The 19,425-nt window shown below is 40.7% G+C and overlaps 2 protein-coding genes across 3 annotated transcripts in view; one reads left to right on the top strand and one right to left on the bottom strand.

Moving 5' to 3' along the window:
* Positions 1-19,425, bottom strand: part of LOC121929051 (protocadherin gamma-A5-like) — a 177,596-nt gene that overhangs the window by 83,589 nt on the left and 74,582 nt on the right. The window lies entirely within an intron of this gene.
* Positions 1,546-19,419, top strand: LOC121928514 (protocadherin beta-16-like). 2 transcript variants are annotated; one of them, XM_042463353.1, is made up of 2 exons: positions 1,546-5,086; positions 17,000-19,419. In XM_042463353.1, exons 1-2 carry the CDS (start codon positions 2,666-2,668, stop codon positions 17,117-17,119), a joined length of 2,541 nt encoding a protein of 846 aa, XP_042319287.1. In that variant the 5' UTR covers positions 1,546-2,665; the 3' UTR covers positions 17,120-19,419. The 2 variants fall into 2 exon arrangements, with proteins under 2 accessions (XP_042319287.1, XP_042319286.1); XM_042463352.1 differs by lacking the exon at positions 1,546-5,086 and adding an exon at positions 5,113-8,156.

Here is a 19,425-nt window from a genome sequence, read left to right as displayed (position 1 = left end):
ATACATTTCATGCATTCAAGTGCCTGAGCAGGACACTTCCATTTCCTATCAGAATTCCTCCTTTCTCTTCATCTAATACCCTCACATCCCATTGCTTACGTATCCTTAATATTCTGTAATTCCTGGAAGACTAAAAGTTGTTACTGGGTTATTTCTGGAGATGCTGTACATTTCTTTTCCTTTTTTAAAAAAGTGTATATTTCTGTATAACTTGGGCATTCCCTAAATCCAAAATAATACGAATTTCTTTTTGTGTGACATTATTTTATTGGCAAAGTGGCAAATATAACTATTTGTTTCTAGAACTAATAACGAATGAAACAATCATATTTTGCATGTAAGAATATTTGCAAGGACTTTTTTTTAAAACTACCTGCATTTTTAAAAAAAAACATTAAAAAGTAAGGTATTCTGTTGCAAAATGATTGGAAATTTCAGCTTAACTGGCATGAGATAAAAACACTAAGGAGGTTGTATAGTCTCACATTTTCTGCTTGCTTAAAACAAGCTCTGTGCATGCACCAACACTTGGCTTGCACCCCCAACGTCCTTTCCCTCTAGTGTACTTTCACTGCACTCTCTAATGCAGAGGCAACATGCAGGTCAACATGGAGGCACTGGGCATCAAGGGGCTGTTGCTCACAGACCATTTCATTTCCTTAAATGCTTGTGGTTAAATTCAGGAAAATGGCAGTCAAGCTTGAGAAATGCACAGTGTAGTGAAGGTAAGACTTGATGTCAGCCAGGAATGGGCACATTAATCTCTCTTCCATGGGACAGCAAATTCTTGTTTGGAGAAGTGTTGGGGTGGAGGATATAGACATTTGAATATACTTGGGCCTAGGAGCTGCCCACGCTTAGGCAGAAAAAACGAAATGCACAGATACAGAATGGGGGACACCTGGCTTGATAATAGTACATGTGAATGGGATCTAGGAGTTCTAGTAGACCACAAATTGAACAAGAGTCAACAGTGTGATACAGCAGCTAAAAAAGCCAATGTGATTCTAAGCTGTATCAACAGAAGTATAGTGTCTAAATAAAGGGAAGCAATAATGCCACTCTAGCCTGCTTTGGTCAGGCCTCATCTGGAATACTCTGTCCAGTTCTGGACGCCACAGTTCAAAAAGGATGTTGACAAGCTGGAGTGTGTCTAGAAGAGGGCCACCAAAATGGTGAAGGAAACCATGCCCTATGAGAAGACTGGGAACTGGGTACATTCAGTTTGGAGAAGAGACTTTTAAGAGGTGATATGATAGCCCTGTTTAAATATTTGAGGGGATGTCATTCTGAAGATGGAGCCAGCTTGTTTTCTGCTGCTCCAGAGACTAGGAGACGGAACAGTGGATGCAAACTACGGGAAAAGAGATTCCACCTCATCATTAGGAAGAACCTTCAAACAGTAAGAGCTGTTCAACAGTGGAACATGTTCCCTTGGAGAATGGTGGGTCTCCTTGTTTGGAAGTTTTTAAACAGAGGCTGGATGGCCATCTGTCAGGAGTGCTTTGATAGTGTATTTCTGCATGGCAAGGATTTGGACTTGATGGCCCTTGAGGTTGCTTCCAACTCCATGATTCTATTCTATGATATCAAGGAATGGGAAGCTCTTAATGAACCAAAAGGCCTCAGATCTCATCTGATCTTTGAAGCTAAATTGGGTCAGCTCTGCTTAGCACTTGGATGGGAGACCACCAATGAATAGCAGATACTGTAGGCTATATTTCGATGGAAGGAACTGCAAAACCACCTGTGAGTATTCCTTGACTAAGAAAACCATGTGAAATGCATGGGTTTGCCATACATCAACAGGAGACTTGAAAGCACATAGACACAGAAATGGAAAGGGTAAAGTTAATACATTGGGAACAGGAAGCCAAGTGTTGACAGGAGTGTGTAATGGGAGACAAAGTTGCAGTATATTTGCGAGAGAGCAAAGAGTAAGCCGGGGCTAGATTATATTATCCCTGGTGAATGAGACAAATTCAATGCAGAGATTGAGTAAATTCATTTGAAAAGGAGACATGCCGAGCCCCTGAAGGTCAGTAAAGGTGGCACATTTTTGATGTTGTGATATCTCTTCACAGCCAGCTTTCTGTAGTCCTTACTTCCTAACAGGACACAGTCATGTCTATGGTTGTTCCCTTCATGAAGTCCTCTTATGTAATATTATAGAAGCCACATTAGGTTGTTATGCTACAGAACTCTGTGTATTTTGAATATATTGTAAAAGGCAATCAGCATTTTAAAAATAATAGTACCTGCAGGATATTGATCCATATGAAATATTAACAATACATGCTTTAATTTCAAAATACTGTTTCTTTTCACTATGTTTATGATGGAGTCATTGAAGAAATTTGCAGATGTTGCATTTTTTACTTCAAACACAAGGTGGTGCCATTGTACAATACAGGAAAATCAGGGATTACATGTTTTGCTAGAAAGCTCTGGTCTTTAGACAGAAGAAGGCAACAGCTATTCACAGAAAGGAAACCAGCAGAGATTACAGCAGCCAAAAACAGTTGCACCTACTTCCATGAAGAAGTGCATCTGAGGGAAAAGGGTCCCATTGGAAATATAAGAAAAGGTGAAAAGGAAACTGCAGGAGCTGCCTTGGAAAGCACCACTTTGGGCTCCCCACCTTCTTTGAAAAGTAGCAGGAGAAATGGAAATACACCACCATACCAGGCAAGTTTCCTTGTTTCTTATGTATCTCTTTAGCACTGGGGTTGTGTGTGAGCCCTTCCACTATTTAGTTCCAGAGGAAAAGAAAAGCGGATCTGTGGTGGCTAATGTGCTAAAAGATTTAAAAGTGGATATCAAGGAGCTGTCTGCTCGGAAAGCCAGGCTGGTTTCTAAGAGCTCTAAGCAGTTTTTCCACCTGGATCCTCACTCTGGGAATTTGGTATCAATGGATAAAATAGACCGAGAGGCTCTGTGTGGACAGAAGGACCCTTGTGTTTTACCCTCTGAAATAATACTGGAAAATCCTGTGCAGCTGCACAGATTTGAAGTACAAATAGAGGATGTGAATGACAATACTCCCACCTTCTCTAAAAATGAATTCGTTTTTGAAATACCTGAACAAACCCCCATAAATACTCATTTCCCTTTGGAAATAGCTCAGGATTCAGACAGAGGAAGAAACAGTGTTCAGACCTACATGCTTAGTTCCAGTGAACATTTCAGGCTGGATGTGCTAAGCCATAGCGATGGTAGCAAATATGCAGAACTGGTATTGGATAAAGCATTAGACCGTGAGTTGAATCCACAGCTTACTCTAATTCTGGCAGCTGTTGATGGAGGGATCCCCAAAAGAACTGGAACAGCAGAGATAATAATTGATGTTCTAGATGTTAATGATAATGTGCCTCAGTTTGAACAATCTGTGTACAGAATAAAAGTAATGGAAAATAGCCCTTTGGATACACTTGTTACCAAAGTGGAAGCCAGTGACAGAGATATTGGCTCCAATGCTCACGTCACCTATTCCTTCAGTCAAGTGCAGGAAAATGTGCTGAGATCGTTTATGTTAAACAAAAAGACTGGTGAACTTAGACTTGGAGGGACAATTGATTATGAAGAAGATGGTATGTATGAGATGAACATTAGAGCCACAGATGGAGGAGGACTATCTGCTTACTGCAAAGTCATAGTGGAGGTTGAAGATGAGAATGACAGTGCCCCAGAGGTGACCATTACATCTATCAACAGTCCTTTACCAGAAGACTCTCCCTTACACACTGTGGCAGCCCTCTTCAGTGTCATGGATAGAGACTCTGGAGACAATGGCAGAACTTCCTGCACCATTGAGGCAAACCTGCCCTTTGTGCTAAAGGCCACAGAGAACAATTATTACCAGCTAGTGACCCAACAGCCTCTGGATAGAGAACATGTCTTTGAGTATAACATCACCATCACAGCCACTGATAGGGGCTCTCCTCGGCTAACTTCAACGAGAATCATTACCATTCTGATCTCAGATATCAATGACAACCCTCCAGCATTTGAAAGATCCTTCTATGACATGCATTTACAGGAAAACAATATCCCAGGCCTTCTCATTGGCTCGGTCCAAGCTGTTGATCTAGACACAGAGCAGAATGCCCAAGTGACCTATTCCCTTTTGCCTGGGAGGGTGCAGGATGGCCCTGCATCATCTTACATTTCCATCAACTCTGAAACAGGAAATATATATGCCATCCGATCTCTAGATTTCGAGGAATTAAAAGTGTTTAGTGTAACCATCCAGGCTGTGGATAAAGGTTCTCCTCCATTAAGTTCAGAGGCTCTTGTCCGAGTCCATATCCTAGATGAAAACGACAATGCCCCTTTCATCCTCTGCCCATTTCAGAACAGCACTTCCCCTTCAAATGACCTGGTGCCCAGGGGAGCAGACACTGGCTACTTGGTCACCAAGGTGGTGGCCGTGGACAGAGATGCTGGTCAGAACTCTTGGCTTTCCTATCACCTCCTGAAGGCCACAGAGCCCAGTCTGTTCTCTGTGGGGGCCCAAAATGGAGAAGTGAAAACCCTGAGGCCAGTGAGTAAACGGGATGCTGTGAAGCAAAATCTGATTGTGGTTGTCAGAGATAATGGGCATCCTCCACTGTCTGCCTCTGCCTCACTACGGATTCTTTTATTGGATGCCTTCTCTGACCCTTACATGAATGTTAGGGATATCCCAAAGGAGGAGATCATACAGGAGGAAGATCGTACCCTGACTATGTATCTAATCCTATGCTTGGCTGCCATCTCCTCTGTATTCTTCCTTTCTCTGCTGGTGTTTATTGCCATCAAGATTCAGAAGCAAAGGAAGTTGATAAGAAGCTATAACTCTACACCTAATTTCGCTGTGGGACCTAATTCCCAGGAGAACCATATGGAGTCTGGAAGAGAGTCCCTTTCTCAAGCCTACAACTATGAGGTGTGTTTAGCGGGTGGCTCTCTGAACAGCGAGTTCCGGTTTCTGAGGCCTCTGTTCCCAGTTTTTTCTATGGGGCCTCCAAACACCCAGGAAGACCCAAGGAATTCAACTTATTCCCAAGAGGTCCCTAGTCGTGCAGGGGAAAGCCAATTAACTCAGGTGAGAATAATTAATTTAATCTAATCGTTTTATAATGGTGAACTATTTTTTCCCATCTATACATTGTCTTCCAAAAAAAGGTGAAAATATGATTATGTTGGAAAAATAAATAAATAAATAAATAAAATAAATAAAAGGCCTCAACAATACAGTGATGAACAGGTGAGTATAAATAATGCTATTGATTGAAGCCATCGTGAATAACGTCGCAAAATACATTCTGATTGTTTGTTGCCTGTTCTGTTTTCCATTTCTCCAAATAACTGGAAAAATAATGCTCTCATTTATTTATTAATGTTGAATTTAAAATAATACCTGCTATCTAAGCTAATACTAAGCTATAGGGCATTTTATGTTGTGAAAATATACAATGTTAATATGTTTTCCTGACATAACCACAAGATGGCAGCATTCGCAAACATATTCATTATCCTTTAGAATCTTGTACTGGACAACTGTAGGAAAGCCATTTTCAGACAAAACTGAATCAGAGAGAAACAGGATCCCTGCCTTTGATGGAAATATAAGGTTCAGCTGAGGAAGGCATTGTCCACGGCAAAACAAAGACAATTTTCAAAATAACTTAGAAGTCTGAAGTCTTACCTTTTGTGCAGAAATTGAAGAATTTGACATGGAAGAGGCTGGAAGCATGGGAGTCTACTTCAGAAACTCACAAGGTCTGTACCTTTTGCTCTTGTTGTCTGTGTCCAGAGTGATGTGTGTTTCGATTCATTATTCTGTGCCTGAAGAAAAGAAGAGTGGGTCCCTGGTGGCTAATGTGCTCAAGGATCTTAAATTGGGAAATGAAGAGCTCTCTGCTCGCAGAGCTCAGCTTGTATCTAAAAGCTCTAAGCAGTATTTCCGCCTTGATACCCACTCTGGGAATCTGCTCATAAATGACAAAATTGACAGAGAAGCTTTGTGTGGCCAGGTTGAACCATGCTTACTGCTGTCTGAAATTGTACTAGAAGACCCCTTAGAGTTCTACAGCATTGAAGTAAGGATAGAAGATGTGAATGATAATGCTCCAAGATTCTCTAAAAACAAATTTGCCCTTGAAATCCCTGAGAATGTTCCCATCAATACTTTATTCCTTTTGGAATCTGCGCAGGATATTGACTTGGGTAAAAACAGTGTCCAAAATTACACCCTCACTCCCACTGAACACTTCCAATTGGAAGTAGAAATGGATAATAGTGAGAACAAATATTTGAGCCTTTGTTTGGTGACACCTTTAGACAGGGAGGAAAAGGAAATGTTTGAGCTCACTCTTACAGCTGTGGATGGAGGGGTACCACAGAGGACAGGCACTGTTCAGATTAATGTGAACATTCTAGATATAAATGATAACTTTCCTCAGTTTTCTCAGACTGAATACAAAGTAACGCTAAAGGAAAACAGCCCGCAGGATACTTTGGTCTGCAAAGTGAAAGCTACAGATGTGGATTTTGGTTCAAATGCAAAGATCACTTACTCCTTCCATCAGGTGAATGAAAAAGTACAAAAGTTGTTTCATTTGCATAAAGATACAGGAGAAATCACTGTTAGGGGAAGAATTGATCACGAAAAACAAACCAGTTATGACATGAGCATCAGAGCAACTGATGGAGGGGGCCTTTCTGGGAACTGCAAGGTCCTGGTAGAGATTGAGGACCTGAATGACAATGCTCCAGAAATCTCAGTCATATCCCTTAAGAACATCGTACGAGAGGATTCCGCCCTGAACACAGTGGTTGCTCTATTCAGTGTAACTGACCAAGACTCTGGAGACAATGGCAGGTCTACGTGCTCTGTGGACATGAACCTTCCCTTTGCATTAAAAATGACCATGAATAACTATTACCAGATTGTGATCCAAAGTCCCCTGGACAGAGAGAAAATCACAGAGTATAATGTCACTATCACAGCTGTGGATTGGGGTTCTCCTAGGCTCACCTCGACAAGAATTATTCATGTGCAGATATCTGATGTAAATGACAACCCCCCAATATTTGACAAGTCGTTATTCAAAATGAGGATACAGGAAAACAATATTCCAGGACTTCTGATTGACTCAGTCCATGCTGTTGACCTGGACACGGAGCAGAATGCCAAACTGACTTACTCACTTTTGCCGGGAAAGGTTGGTGGTGGCTCGGTGGCATCTTACATCTCAGTTAATGCTGAAACTGGAAATATATATGCCCTCAGATCTCTGGACTATGAACTGATAAAAGATTTCAGAGCCACAGTGAAGGCAACTGATGGTGGTATTCCTCCTCTGAGCTCAGAAGTTATTGTTCATGTCATAGTCATAGATGAAAATGACAATGCTCCCTTCTTCCTCTATCCCCTTCAGAACAGCACATCACCCTGCAATGAGCTGCTCCCCAAGATGGCTGAGGATGGATATCTGGTCACCAAAGTGGTGGCTGTGGATCAAGATTCTGGTCAGAACTCTTGGCTTTCCTATGAACTGCTGAAGGCCACAGACCCTGGCCTTTTCAGCATAGGAGCTCAGAATGGAGAAGTAAAAACCAGGAGACCATTGACTGAACGAGACACAAGCAAACAGAAGCTTGTTATTGCAGTCAGAGACAATGGTGTCCCTCCCCAGACCAGCACTGTAACACTCAATATCCTTCTGGTGGATGGTTTTTCCGATCCATATCTGAAGGTGGTGGATGTGCGTCAACAGGAGCATGAAGATGAAGGAACCTTGACCATGTATTTGGTGGTCTGCCTGGCATCTGTCTCTTTTGTGTTTCTACTTTGCATTGCTTCCTTCGTTGCTGTCAGAATGTGCAAGAAAAACCCTGGAGGCAGTTTTATTGCTGCCCCTCCTCACTTTCCTCCTTCCAGGCCTGACATCCCAGAGAACTGTACCGATTCTCAGAGTGGGTCACTTTCCAGGAATTATCAGTATGATGTTTGCTTAACTGGTGGATCTTTAAGCAGCGAGTTCAGATTTCTCCGGCCTCTCATTCCTGTTTTTTCTGTGGCGGACCCAAACATTCCTGTCATTCAGCAGATGTCCTCTGGCTCCCAAGGAATTCCTGAACTGCTTGGTAATAAAGAATCAAGAGACGAGGTGAGCAAATTGCAATATGGTTAAATTTATTGGATGTATTTATGGATTCTTATTGTTATTTTTCATACCCTGTAGAAGAATTTGATATCACCTGGCCTTTCCCTTGTTATCTTCTCCGTATTGAGGTGAATAATAGACCCTGTAACTACATTTGATATGATTCTAAATCAGACTGAGCTTTGCAACCACATTTATGTAAACAGGGTTAGAGCTCCTATGCAAACCTTCTCCATCCAAACAGGCCAGTCATGCTGGGAGTGAGCAAGACCAGAGCCTTTCTGCCCAGCTTCCTCTACATATAAAAGGGTATGATCAGTGTAGCAGTGAGATTAAGTAAAAGCAGTCCGTTTTTATACATGTTTCTTCACAACAGAATTCTGTCAATTATTCATGTTGTTCTTTGTTGCTAATTAGTGAAATGACCTTATTGTTAAAGATTCTCATTGAGTCATGCTTGATTTGGCTTTTTATCCTTGTCCTCCTGCCCTTTCCTACTCAGTTGATCATATTATTCACTGAGATTCTTAGGTTGCGCATGCGGGCGCGCACGTGTGTTTGTAGTGGGTTGTAGTGGTATCTTGGTCACTGTTGACTTCACTGTTCCCCTGAACCAACAGCCCTGCTTGGTTCTGTGCTGTTCTTTTTCCCTGGGCCTCAGGGTTATCAGTCTACTTTTCCTGCACGGATTCTCCAAACCTTTACAATTTTGCTTCCCAGGAAATTATAACACTGACTTCTCAAATTTAAGAAAACTTCTGACTATCCCCACTTCTAACACTATTTGATCTCAGATATGAGAACTCTTTTACTATTTAGGTCTCCTCATTGTCTAGTTTGAATTTGTGCAAGTTCTCCGTGGTCATTATTTTTGTTTTCTTTGTGTTCAACAGTAAGCCTGCCTTTGCACTTGCTTCTTTGATCTTTCTTAGTACACTTGCCCCACCTTTTTTCCATGGGATCAATTCTGGACTCCCTTGTGAAAATGAAGTTTCATTTATATTCAAGCTCCATTGGCTTGAATATAGGTGCGGGGGCATGTGCCCCATTCATTCTCCCTCTGTTCGTCCCTCGTGTATAAGCAAGGGACACAAGTCCAAAGACCACGAGAACAGAGGGAAGACTATAGTTGTTTAAGTTTGCGAGGTTTTCTGCTAGTATTAAAGTGTCATAAGCATATCTAAGATTGTTTATATTCCTTCCTCCTATTTTCACTGCACCTCCTCTGTGTCCAAGCCTTACAATATGTTCTGCATATAAGTTGAACAGGTAGGGTGTCAATTGGAACCATTCTGTTTTTCCGTGTTCTGTTCTGACAGTAGCCTCTTGTCCTGAGTACAGATTCCTCATCAGGACTATCAGATGTGTTGGCACTCCCATGTGTTTAAGGGTATTCCATAGATAATGCCTGTGACGTAAACACCTTTCCTGACTGATGAGAGCATGTAAGCTACAGAAGAAATCGCAGGTCAAATGGTATTATCATTCAGGCTTAGGGACATTTTGTGCACGTGTGTGTTTTCTTCATTGGAAGATTTTGAAGGTTTAGCTGCCATGAGAAAAAGGTGCATATTTGGAACAAATATCATTTTTATTAACATTTGTTCAGTATGGTCCCTAATTTAAAAATTGTTGGAACACTTCATTGAGATACTTTTTCTTTTCCATATTCTGTACTTCGATAAACATATTCTGTACTTCGATAAATAAACCAGTTGCATAAATCAGTGCCTAGGTAGACTGTATTTTCCTGTTGGAACCTTGAACTGCAACAAACTGTGTCATTTTTGTATTAATTTTATCTTACCAGCTTTTAATTATAATCTGGCATGAGTTCTGGAAATGTAAAAAAAAGCCTACTGTTGATATTGGCATCGACAGTAATATTTTCACTTTTATCCAAGATCACAGAGCTATTCCTATCTCCAGAGCTTGAAAGGGACAAGTTACAGTTAGTTGTGACGTAACTATGCCATAACAATGTTCCTTTTGCAAACAACTGAATGCCTGGTACTGCCAGGTTCTTCATCACTTAGCTCAGTTACAAAAACAGGGAAACTTTATACAGAAACCAAAATTGTTCTCAGTAGACTTAAATTGTCAGGACTGAACACTTTTCCTTACCGCATTTTCCCATCCAGGCATTCAAAAAGGCCAGAAGTGGTGCAGCAATGGAGAGAGTAGAGGGAGTTGGTACTTCATTTAGGTTCTCCAAAGATAGACTAAGCTGTCACCTTGCACCACTCATCTCAGAGAAAGGCATTTTTCCTTATTTGATAAGAATTGAAGTACAGTATGTACATTGACCCATTTTGGGGTCATTTTTTCTAATACATGGCTAATTCAATAAATGTTTTTGTAATGTTAATGGCAACAAGTTGTGATGTTTCTGCATGTGATGAATTGCACAGTGATTCAAACTCAAAATGCAAGTTTCCAGGTTCTGCCTGTTTCTCCAATGCATGTTCTCTTTCACCCCACTCTATAGCTTTTAATAACAAACTAGAACACACTTTGTAACTTCTCCACTTTCAGTCTCACCAGCACCATTTTGGATTTTGGATACTGTAGGGTGTTGCAGATAATCATAAACAGAGAGAAATAAATGTATTTTGGGATTCTGATCACTGTGTTTTTATTTTGGAAAGTCATACAATTGGCATACATCTAAATACCACTGTGTTGATATTTTAGGGTGAATATTACTACATGTGTTAATTAGATTGTGACAAGAGATGTCTATTTTGAACCTGTTGTGATATTCATGTCAGTTTAACTGAGAGTTCCTTTCTGATCTTTTGGAGCAAGCTTGGTGTGTTCAGGTAATGCATGAAAATAACACTGTGACAGGCTGTACCCTATCACTTGCCTGTGTTGTATCTCCCCTACAAATTAATAAACACCATGGACATAAAGTTCGGTACATTTCCCTGCCAACATGGCTAGTCTCCTGGAGAGTGTGTCCAAGGAAGGTAGTAATGTAGGGAGTGTTAATACTGGCTTCAGAGTGTATATATTTCTTTGGTGTCTAGCCAATTTATGAAATATAAATAGATTACATAGGGATAAGTAGATGAAATAGAACATGTTGGGATTATATGAAGTCATTGAAATTATTTCACATTATCTGGGACCAGTAAGTGAGCAATGTGCAAGTTTCTATGTTGACAGACCACACCACCATCCACATAGATCCTTTCTTCCAAGAACGTATAATCATTGATGCTTATATCTCTTGCCTTCTTACTACCTCCTCCTATGCTATGAAACTCCTAATCAAGGGAAGTTCACTTACTTCTCCAGCTGCTGACAGGCAAAGGCCTTTTATAAAAAAGAGGCCTTCAGCTTTTAACTGGTTGGGCAAAAGGATGTTTCATGAATATGCAGTATCTTTTCCTATGTTTTGATTATGTTTTTAACTGTTTTAAATTAATATTTAATTGTGGTTTGGCTGTTTAATGGTTTTTAAACTATATTTTGTTTGTGATATTTTGCTTTAACTTATACTGTAAGCTGCTCTGGGTCCCATAAAAGCAGGAAATTAATTAATTAATCAATATTGAGTAATCAGGATACAAGACCTATTCCACAAAATCTGGGAACTCAAAAGGAAGTTCAAACCAAAGGTTGGAATGCTCTATGACCAGAGAAAGAACAAGCTGCCTAAGGGGGCCTGAAGCCACCAGCAAAAGCAGTGGCAAAAATGCTTAGGAAGTGGGCCGTCCAGTCACCATGGCCTTGGCCGCCTATCTGCTTCACTCCCTTGTCTCACTTCATCAAGAATAAGTAACATTGAAATCTTAGGCATCAGTGAAAACTCATCATATGAAGTGATGTAGATAGAAAACAATATTCCAAGCTTGCTTATAGGTCTAGTCCATGCTGTTGACCTCAGGATGGAGCTGAATGCCAAAGCAGAAGATTAGTGGTGGTTCAGCATTATCTTACATCTCCATCAGCTCTGAAATAAGGAATCTACCTTGCTCACTTTTTAGATTATGATGATAAATTAAGAAGAGATAAAAGATTTCCAAGCAACCATGAGGGCTTTTTATATTTGCTCATCTTCACTAAGGCCTGGTCCAGACAGGCCAAATGTGCCATGCTGGCAGTGTACTAGGGTTAAGGGACCGCACAGCAATCACACTGTCCCTAACCCTAGTACAGCTCGGTGCCATAACAATGGCGGTACATAGCGTCCACACGTCATGCCATGCTTGTGACGTCACGAGTGTGCCATTGGCACACTCGGGCATCACAAGTGCAGCATAAAAAGAACTTGCTTTTCGCGGGTTCTTTTTTCCGCAGGGAAGCCGTGTGGTTGGGCGGCTGCGGCTTCCCTGTGGGAGGAAAAAGGCGCCGGCAGGCCCCCCTTTTTGGGAGGTCTGTACCGGGCCTAAGTTCAGAAGCTGTTGTCCAAGGTCTAATATTCTTTTGGTTCTCTACCTTCTTCAGACCAGAACTTTCCTAACTAATGGGAAAAGGCACAGGCTGGCTAGCTGATCACCACAGCACAGTCCTGATAGAGATTCTCACCAGAACTTGTAATAGAGAAGTAAAAACTAGTTTCAAAACTGATTGTTTTAAGCTGGTTGTCTATAATGGTGGTTATAGATAGTAGGGAAGTACTTCAGTCCAGCACCTCATAACTTAATATGTTTTTTTAATAGTTTTTCAGGCACATACATGATATCATGGATCCACCAACAGGATTCATACATTTTAAAATCAGAGTGTATTTTCCCCTAATAAAAACATATACTGATGTAGTGCATGTGTTAATATGAAAGGATGGTTATTATTTCAGAGAATACTAGGATGCCCTGATCCTGTACTTGATTATCTCTTTGTCTCATTTCTTTTCCTTTCTTCTCTTTTCTGCTTCTTTTAGTAGCTGTCCAGATAGAAAAACAAGGAATTACCAGGGGAAAAAGGATTATTTCTTCCTCTGGGATTTTCTATTGTGATGCTGAATTATTTCCAAATAGCACTGGGATTCTCACTCAGTCAAATGTTTATGAGGTGTTCTTAACAAATGGATCTACAAGGCAATGTATGGTAACTATAGAATTACCAGTAAGAAGATAATATTATTAGAAGGGATATGAAAGCCACAGAAAATAATGTTTGTTAGTTAAAAGACAACAAAATAGTACAGAACACTTCTGTATTAAAAAATAAAGGGTGTTGGACTATGATGCTGAAGACCAGGGTTCAAATATCTGTTCAGCCATGGAAACCCACTGGACAAGTCATACTCTTTCAGACTCAAAGGAAGGCAAGGACATACCCCTTCTGAACAAATCTAACCGAGAAAAGCCTATGATAGATTTGCCTTATGGTCACCATAAATCAGAAACAACTTGAAGGCACACAATAACAATTAGAAATAATGTGTCTGAAAATCAGAATTAAACTAAAATCAGAAAATTAGTTTTAATGCGAACTTTTACAGTATGTCCTAAATGGCTTCATTATGCAAAGAAATGAATTTCATGTTTTACCTCTGACATTTTTCGTCTTCTCCCTTGCAAAGCTAGGATCCTGCTACTGAGTTGTTATGCTACAATGATAGATGAGAGAATGCTTTTGTTATAATGAATGAATAGTTTTTCACAGAAGGTGGCATCTCAGATAGGTGTGTCACAGTTGACAAGTAATGCTTGTTTTGCTCTTCATTAAAACTGGAGTGTTTCTAGCTTGTTCAGTGGGCCGTGGAACTTTGCAACATGGAGTTAAAATTTCATATCCTCAAATCCCACTGGCATAAATCTGTGTCAGGATTATAAATACGCTAATTAAAGACACCTATTTACTCGTATGTCTTCTGGAATCTGTATATGCAGCAGCAAAAATTCTTAGCCACCCCATTCTTACTGGGGCCAGTGCATCTGCCTGCTTATGCTTGCTCCCTCTTCTGCAGCTGGCTGGTGCCAGCATGAACAAAAGAATTCTAGAACTTTTTTTAACTCTGTATCTCATAGAAAAGTACATATCGGCGGGTTATAGACCGCCATTTAGGATGCACTCCGTGCGTCCTAGGGTTAGGAAGGGGCGTCCTAGGGTTAGGAAGAGTTGCCCCTTCCTAACCGGCCCCGTTCCCAACACGCGCAGAGCGCGTCCTAAATGGCAGTGCCCATCCACATGGGCGCTGCCATTTTTACGTCTTAGACGCACAGCGTCCAGAAGTGCCGCACCGGAAGTGATGCCGCGAGGGCGCGCTTCGCCCCTCACGGCACCACTTCCGCGTTTTGAAAAGGAGCGCCATTTTGGTGCTCCTTTTTCACTGCGGCCGGAAGCCTTATGGTCTAGCCGCTGGGGCTTCCCTCCGCAGCGAATGGCGGCAGCGGCAGACCACCAGCTTTAGGGCAGTCTGTAATGCACCATTATCTGTCTCTCGAAAAAGGAGTCATAAGAGGTTATAACACAAGGATGGGATAAGGACGGGATTGCAAAAGACTTTCAAATTGTTGCCCTGATCCCGTCATTAATCGCCATTAACCCATCATTAAAGTGGCATTGTATTAACGCCAATTTCTGTTAATACAAAATGCCAGCCAATGTTGCTTAAATGATGGGTTAATGCCAGGTTAATGACGGGATCAGTGCGACTTTATCAGAAAGCCTTTAACACCATCACAGTCATTCGTACTTCCCAGAGGGAATAAGTGAGAATGAAGTGTTAAAGTCCTTCCTGCAATTACACGGGAAGGATGGGACAGTGGTGAGATAGGGACGGGATGTCCCTCGTGTGATAATCTCCATAGAGTTCCAGTGAAAAAATATTGTTCCATGCACAGTCATAGAGCATTATGAAAAGCTCTTGGCAAGCTAGATTTCAACATTATACTTTTTTTAAAAGTTAGAATCAACCTTATTTTTTTAGTTACCTTTCACAACTGCCCACCCACAGGATAGATTCGAACGAGTTAAAACTAAAAGTTTAAGTTTTACCATTCCAATTATGTAAGTAGTTGATAGTTTTAATAATTTTTGCAATGTGGGCAAAAATTTACAGTTATGGTGCTTATTGCAAGGGATTATGTAACATCATGGAAGTTGCATAGATCGTTTTTCTGGCATCTCTTCATTTATTTCCTAGATTTAGATGTATCAATCACAGATCATGAACGAACTGTGTTGATGGATAGGCAGTTGTTCACTGTCTTTCGGATTAGTGTCTCTGAGTCTTTAATTTTCTTTTGTCTTCTTGAATAACCTAGCTTAACTTTCTGTTTCTCCAGGGACGTAGCCAGGGTTTTAGGAAGGGGGGGTCCAGACTAAGTGCCACCATTATAATGGGGCTTGGGTGAGGCGGCGCAGCAGCACACACCATTCATTTTTCTAATGGAAGGGGGGGTCTGGACCCCAGGAACCCACCCACCCCGGCTATGTCCCTGGTTTCTCTCTCTTTTTTTGTTATTTATGAGTCTATACTTGTTTAAATAGTGAAACTTGTTTTCCCATCCCACATCAATTGTCCTAGTTGTTTTTCTTATATGTTAGATGGAATGCAGAAAGTCTGAGTCAACACAGAAAACAGAAAAACACAAGACAATCAAAGCATTGATTGTGAAAGTGAAAGTAGATCCCAGGATTGCTATCTGCTTTCACCATAGGTAGCAAATGAGCAGGGGTACATTGCCAGGTATTTGTTGGTGAAATCAACCTAGTTGGACAACTGGTAACGCATCATGACAGTGCCAGAGCAAAAGAAGTACAAATTGCCAAGAGTCCACAACTTTAACATTTATTTTTATTTTTTGAGAAACAGAAAAATTTACAACCATCTAACGTAAAGTTCCCTGAAGTTACCTATCCAAGTTACCTGATTATTCCCTACTTAATGTCTATTGTATCTTCAAATTTTATTTGGATGTGTCAGAAAATATATCCATTTTTGTTTGTTTCTCAACGTGTGTCAGTAAAGACAGGCTGGTGATCTGGATTGTTGGATTTCAATATGGTTTTGGAGACCAGATCAAATCAGACTGCATCCAGACTGATGTGGACCAAATCAGGCCAAGACCCAAGTCTCTGAATTTGGCTCTAATACTAACAGGGCCAGCAGGCACAACTCTAATTAGCTAATTATTTCCAATGCCTGCAGTAGTTAATTCCAGAATAAAAAATTCCCTACTATCTTTTAATGTACTAAACCTAGGTTAAGACAGACAAGATCTTTTGAAAGGTGAGAGAAAGTTTTTTGTAAGCAAAATATAAAATGGATGATTAATTTGCAGATGGCAGGGGCTCTTGAGAGCAAGACCCATTTGCCTAAATTGTACTTATTCTGAGTAGATCATAGAATTGTGCTGTTAGCATTAGAAGTGAAAACAACCATCATTCTTTAACATTTTCTCTTTTTTCTCATTGTCATGGATGACCATGTTAATTCTCTTTCTTTCTCAGACCTACAAAAACAGCACAGGTAGGCTTTGTTTCATATGTACTGCATTTCTGTCGTGTAGCACTGTTTTTTATTGTCTATCCTCCCCTCCCACACTCAATGAAGAAAACAAACAGAGATATATATTAATGCTACCTCTGTATTTGTTTTCCTCTTCAATCTATTGAAAAAATGTACATTAAACAAGAAACCAACCACAGCACATCTGTGTATTTGAAATTTGCATCTGTTGAAAGTATATTGCACAGTCATAGACTTATGGTTCATATTGAGTTTTAGAAATTATTTAACTTTTGTTCTTCTATTTGTGTCAGCCAAAATATCTGACTGCATTTGATTTCAGATAGAACACTTCTGATTGCTATGTGATGCCCCTGGCTGCATTTATCTAATGAAAAATCAACATTTACAATGCATTCTTTTATATCCTTTGCAGGCCAGAGCTTCTCTCTCGGAAGATGCAGCTCCCAGACCTGGAGGCCCAGGTCCCACGGTTAATCAAGCAATAGGTGCAAATGTGAACTCAGGTCAAAATGACTGGCTTTCCTATCAATAGAAGAGGATAATCAACTCAGCCTGTCGTTCTGTCTCTATAGGAAGAAAAAATCCCCAAGAGATCGAGCTTCAAACAACCAGAGGATTTGGGTCCTCTTCCTAAGAAGGAAAAACACCAGGCACTAAGACTTGAAAACTCTTTTGTTTAAGCCAAATTGAAATGAACAGGGATGCCCTTGTGCTGCTCCCTTTCATTTCAATGAGGTTTGTGTAAGAGAATTTAGAGGTGGATTGTGCCCATACATGTCCCAGGTATATAGCTGCTTAGTTATTTCTGCTTCATAGGATTTTGCAATAGACTACTACTTTTCTGATCTAGCTTTTAAGGAAACCCTGTTGCATGCTTTTTGCTGTTGTGATTATACCTTAATTTATAATCATTAGACTTTTATTTCTGCTCTCTTTATAATATTTTCAGTGGGTTATACCATCTTTTGAGGAATTCTGTTCATTGACTTTATCATATAGAGTATTGAAGAGCAGCTGTTACTAATGAAGTCCTAGAAAAACAAGTGAATGAATTAACTTAGGCTGCATCCACACTGCAAAAATAATCCAGTTTCATACCAGTTCAACCACCATGGTGCAATGCAGCACCAGATCTGTCTGACAGAGAAGGCTAAATGTCTCACAAAACTCCAATTCCCAGAATTGCATAGCAGTCAGTCATGACAGTTAAAGTAGTGTCAAACTGGATTATTTCTGCAGTGTGGATGTAGCCCTAGTAAGAAGAAGAAAAAACCACGATGGACTCCATCCAGCAGGAATCTGAAAGAAATAGCAGCTTCATAAGAGAAGAGTAATTCTTTTCATTTCAATTCCAAGTGGAACTTTTGCTTCTCAGAAAATTATACCTATCATTTCCTAGTTGTATTTTAACCTATGTGTCCACTTGCCTGTCTGACTGCTTAACTTTACCACTATCTGTAAAGATATTCATGCTAGTAACTTTCCTAGTGTCCACAAGTCCAAACACACATACTAGGTGTGCACATTTTCCAGAGATTTCTATTGCCAGAGATTTCAGGGTCCAAACCTGAGACCATGGGGTTTGTGACATGGGCAGGCCTTTCTGGAGTCATGGGGGAGGAAGGGAGCATCAAGTGTTTGCAGGGAAGACAGAACTTATTCTAGTTGAGCTGAGTGAGGAAGTGAGCATGAAAGCAATCTGGGTAAGTAGAGTCGGAAATAAGATAAAACCCAATTGGAAATTCAAACCCAAGAGGAAGAAATGGTGGACTGAAATGCTGCATCAGGAGACATATCTACAGAGACACTGCCTCAAGCTCTGTAGGCACATCTCCCAATGATACCCACCCAAAACCTAACTTATAAGCAGTGCATCCTGCCCCAATATGGTCATTTCTATGTTGTTGAAAAGCAGGGGGACACTACACTGCTTCAAAGGTAGGTTTGGGGGGGGGGGACTTTTGGTCGTATATAGTCAGAAGAGATATCTTACCTGTGCACTGACCATAAAAATGAATCGCCGTTGTGTGAGTCACTTTTATGCCATTGTAATTCATGAACAGAATACCAACCAATGTATTTGTGGCAGACAGTGTCTGCAGTAGTTGCAACCACTCTCAATAGGGCTTGCATTCTGTGTGGCCTTACCTGGGGAGTTTTTTCTGGGTCCTATGCTACTTTTGGGGCTTGCAGATGGCTCACCACCAACAATGAAGGGTTTTTTTTCTTCTCCAGGCCATGTATTGGTGCTATCACAGCATTAAGAACAAGCTTGTTGACCCCATGTGCATGCACCCACCATCTCTCTCCCAGTTCTATCTCCTCGTACCTGACTTTTTGGTACACCAACATTGCACAAGCACAACATGCATACACGTTACACAGAGCCCTTGTGCCAGCTTGGAATGGGTGGAGGTGCATGTCCAGGCTTCAGAACCACTTTGCTTACAAAAACCAAACCTTCCACAATATTGCTCACCCTGAGATTTGTCTTCCCACCTGGTAACCAGGAGAACTACAGCAATGTATGGGACCTGGTGGTGCCCTGAGAATTCACAACTGTGATATATACAAGCATATACACAGCCACCAAAAGTTATCTATTCCCATTTTCCTGTTATTTACCCCCAAAGTTGAAGCTAATCCTTTGCAACAATTAAGGAATGAAGCATGCTGCATTATTTATGTTCAAGAGAGCAAAAAAGCAAAAGACAGTTCAGATAAACCCAACTGTAAACCCCTGATAAAGTGTTACTGTAAGCAGTTCTTAAAAGAGATACAGACTCTACAGTATTATGACTGTGTGCTTTTACAGTTATGTGGCTATGCAGTTGTGTA

Source organism: Sceloporus undulatus, chromosome 4 (assembly GCF_019175285.1).
Source record: "Sceloporus undulatus isolate JIND9_A2432 ecotype Alabama chromosome 4, SceUnd_v1.1, whole genome shotgun sequence".
NCBI classification, from domain to species: domain Eukaryota; kingdom Metazoa; phylum Chordata; class Lepidosauria; order Squamata; family Phrynosomatidae; genus Sceloporus; species Sceloporus undulatus.
The sequence above is the reverse complement of the archived record's forward strand: the minus strand, read 5'-3'. Positions and strand labels throughout refer to the sequence as shown.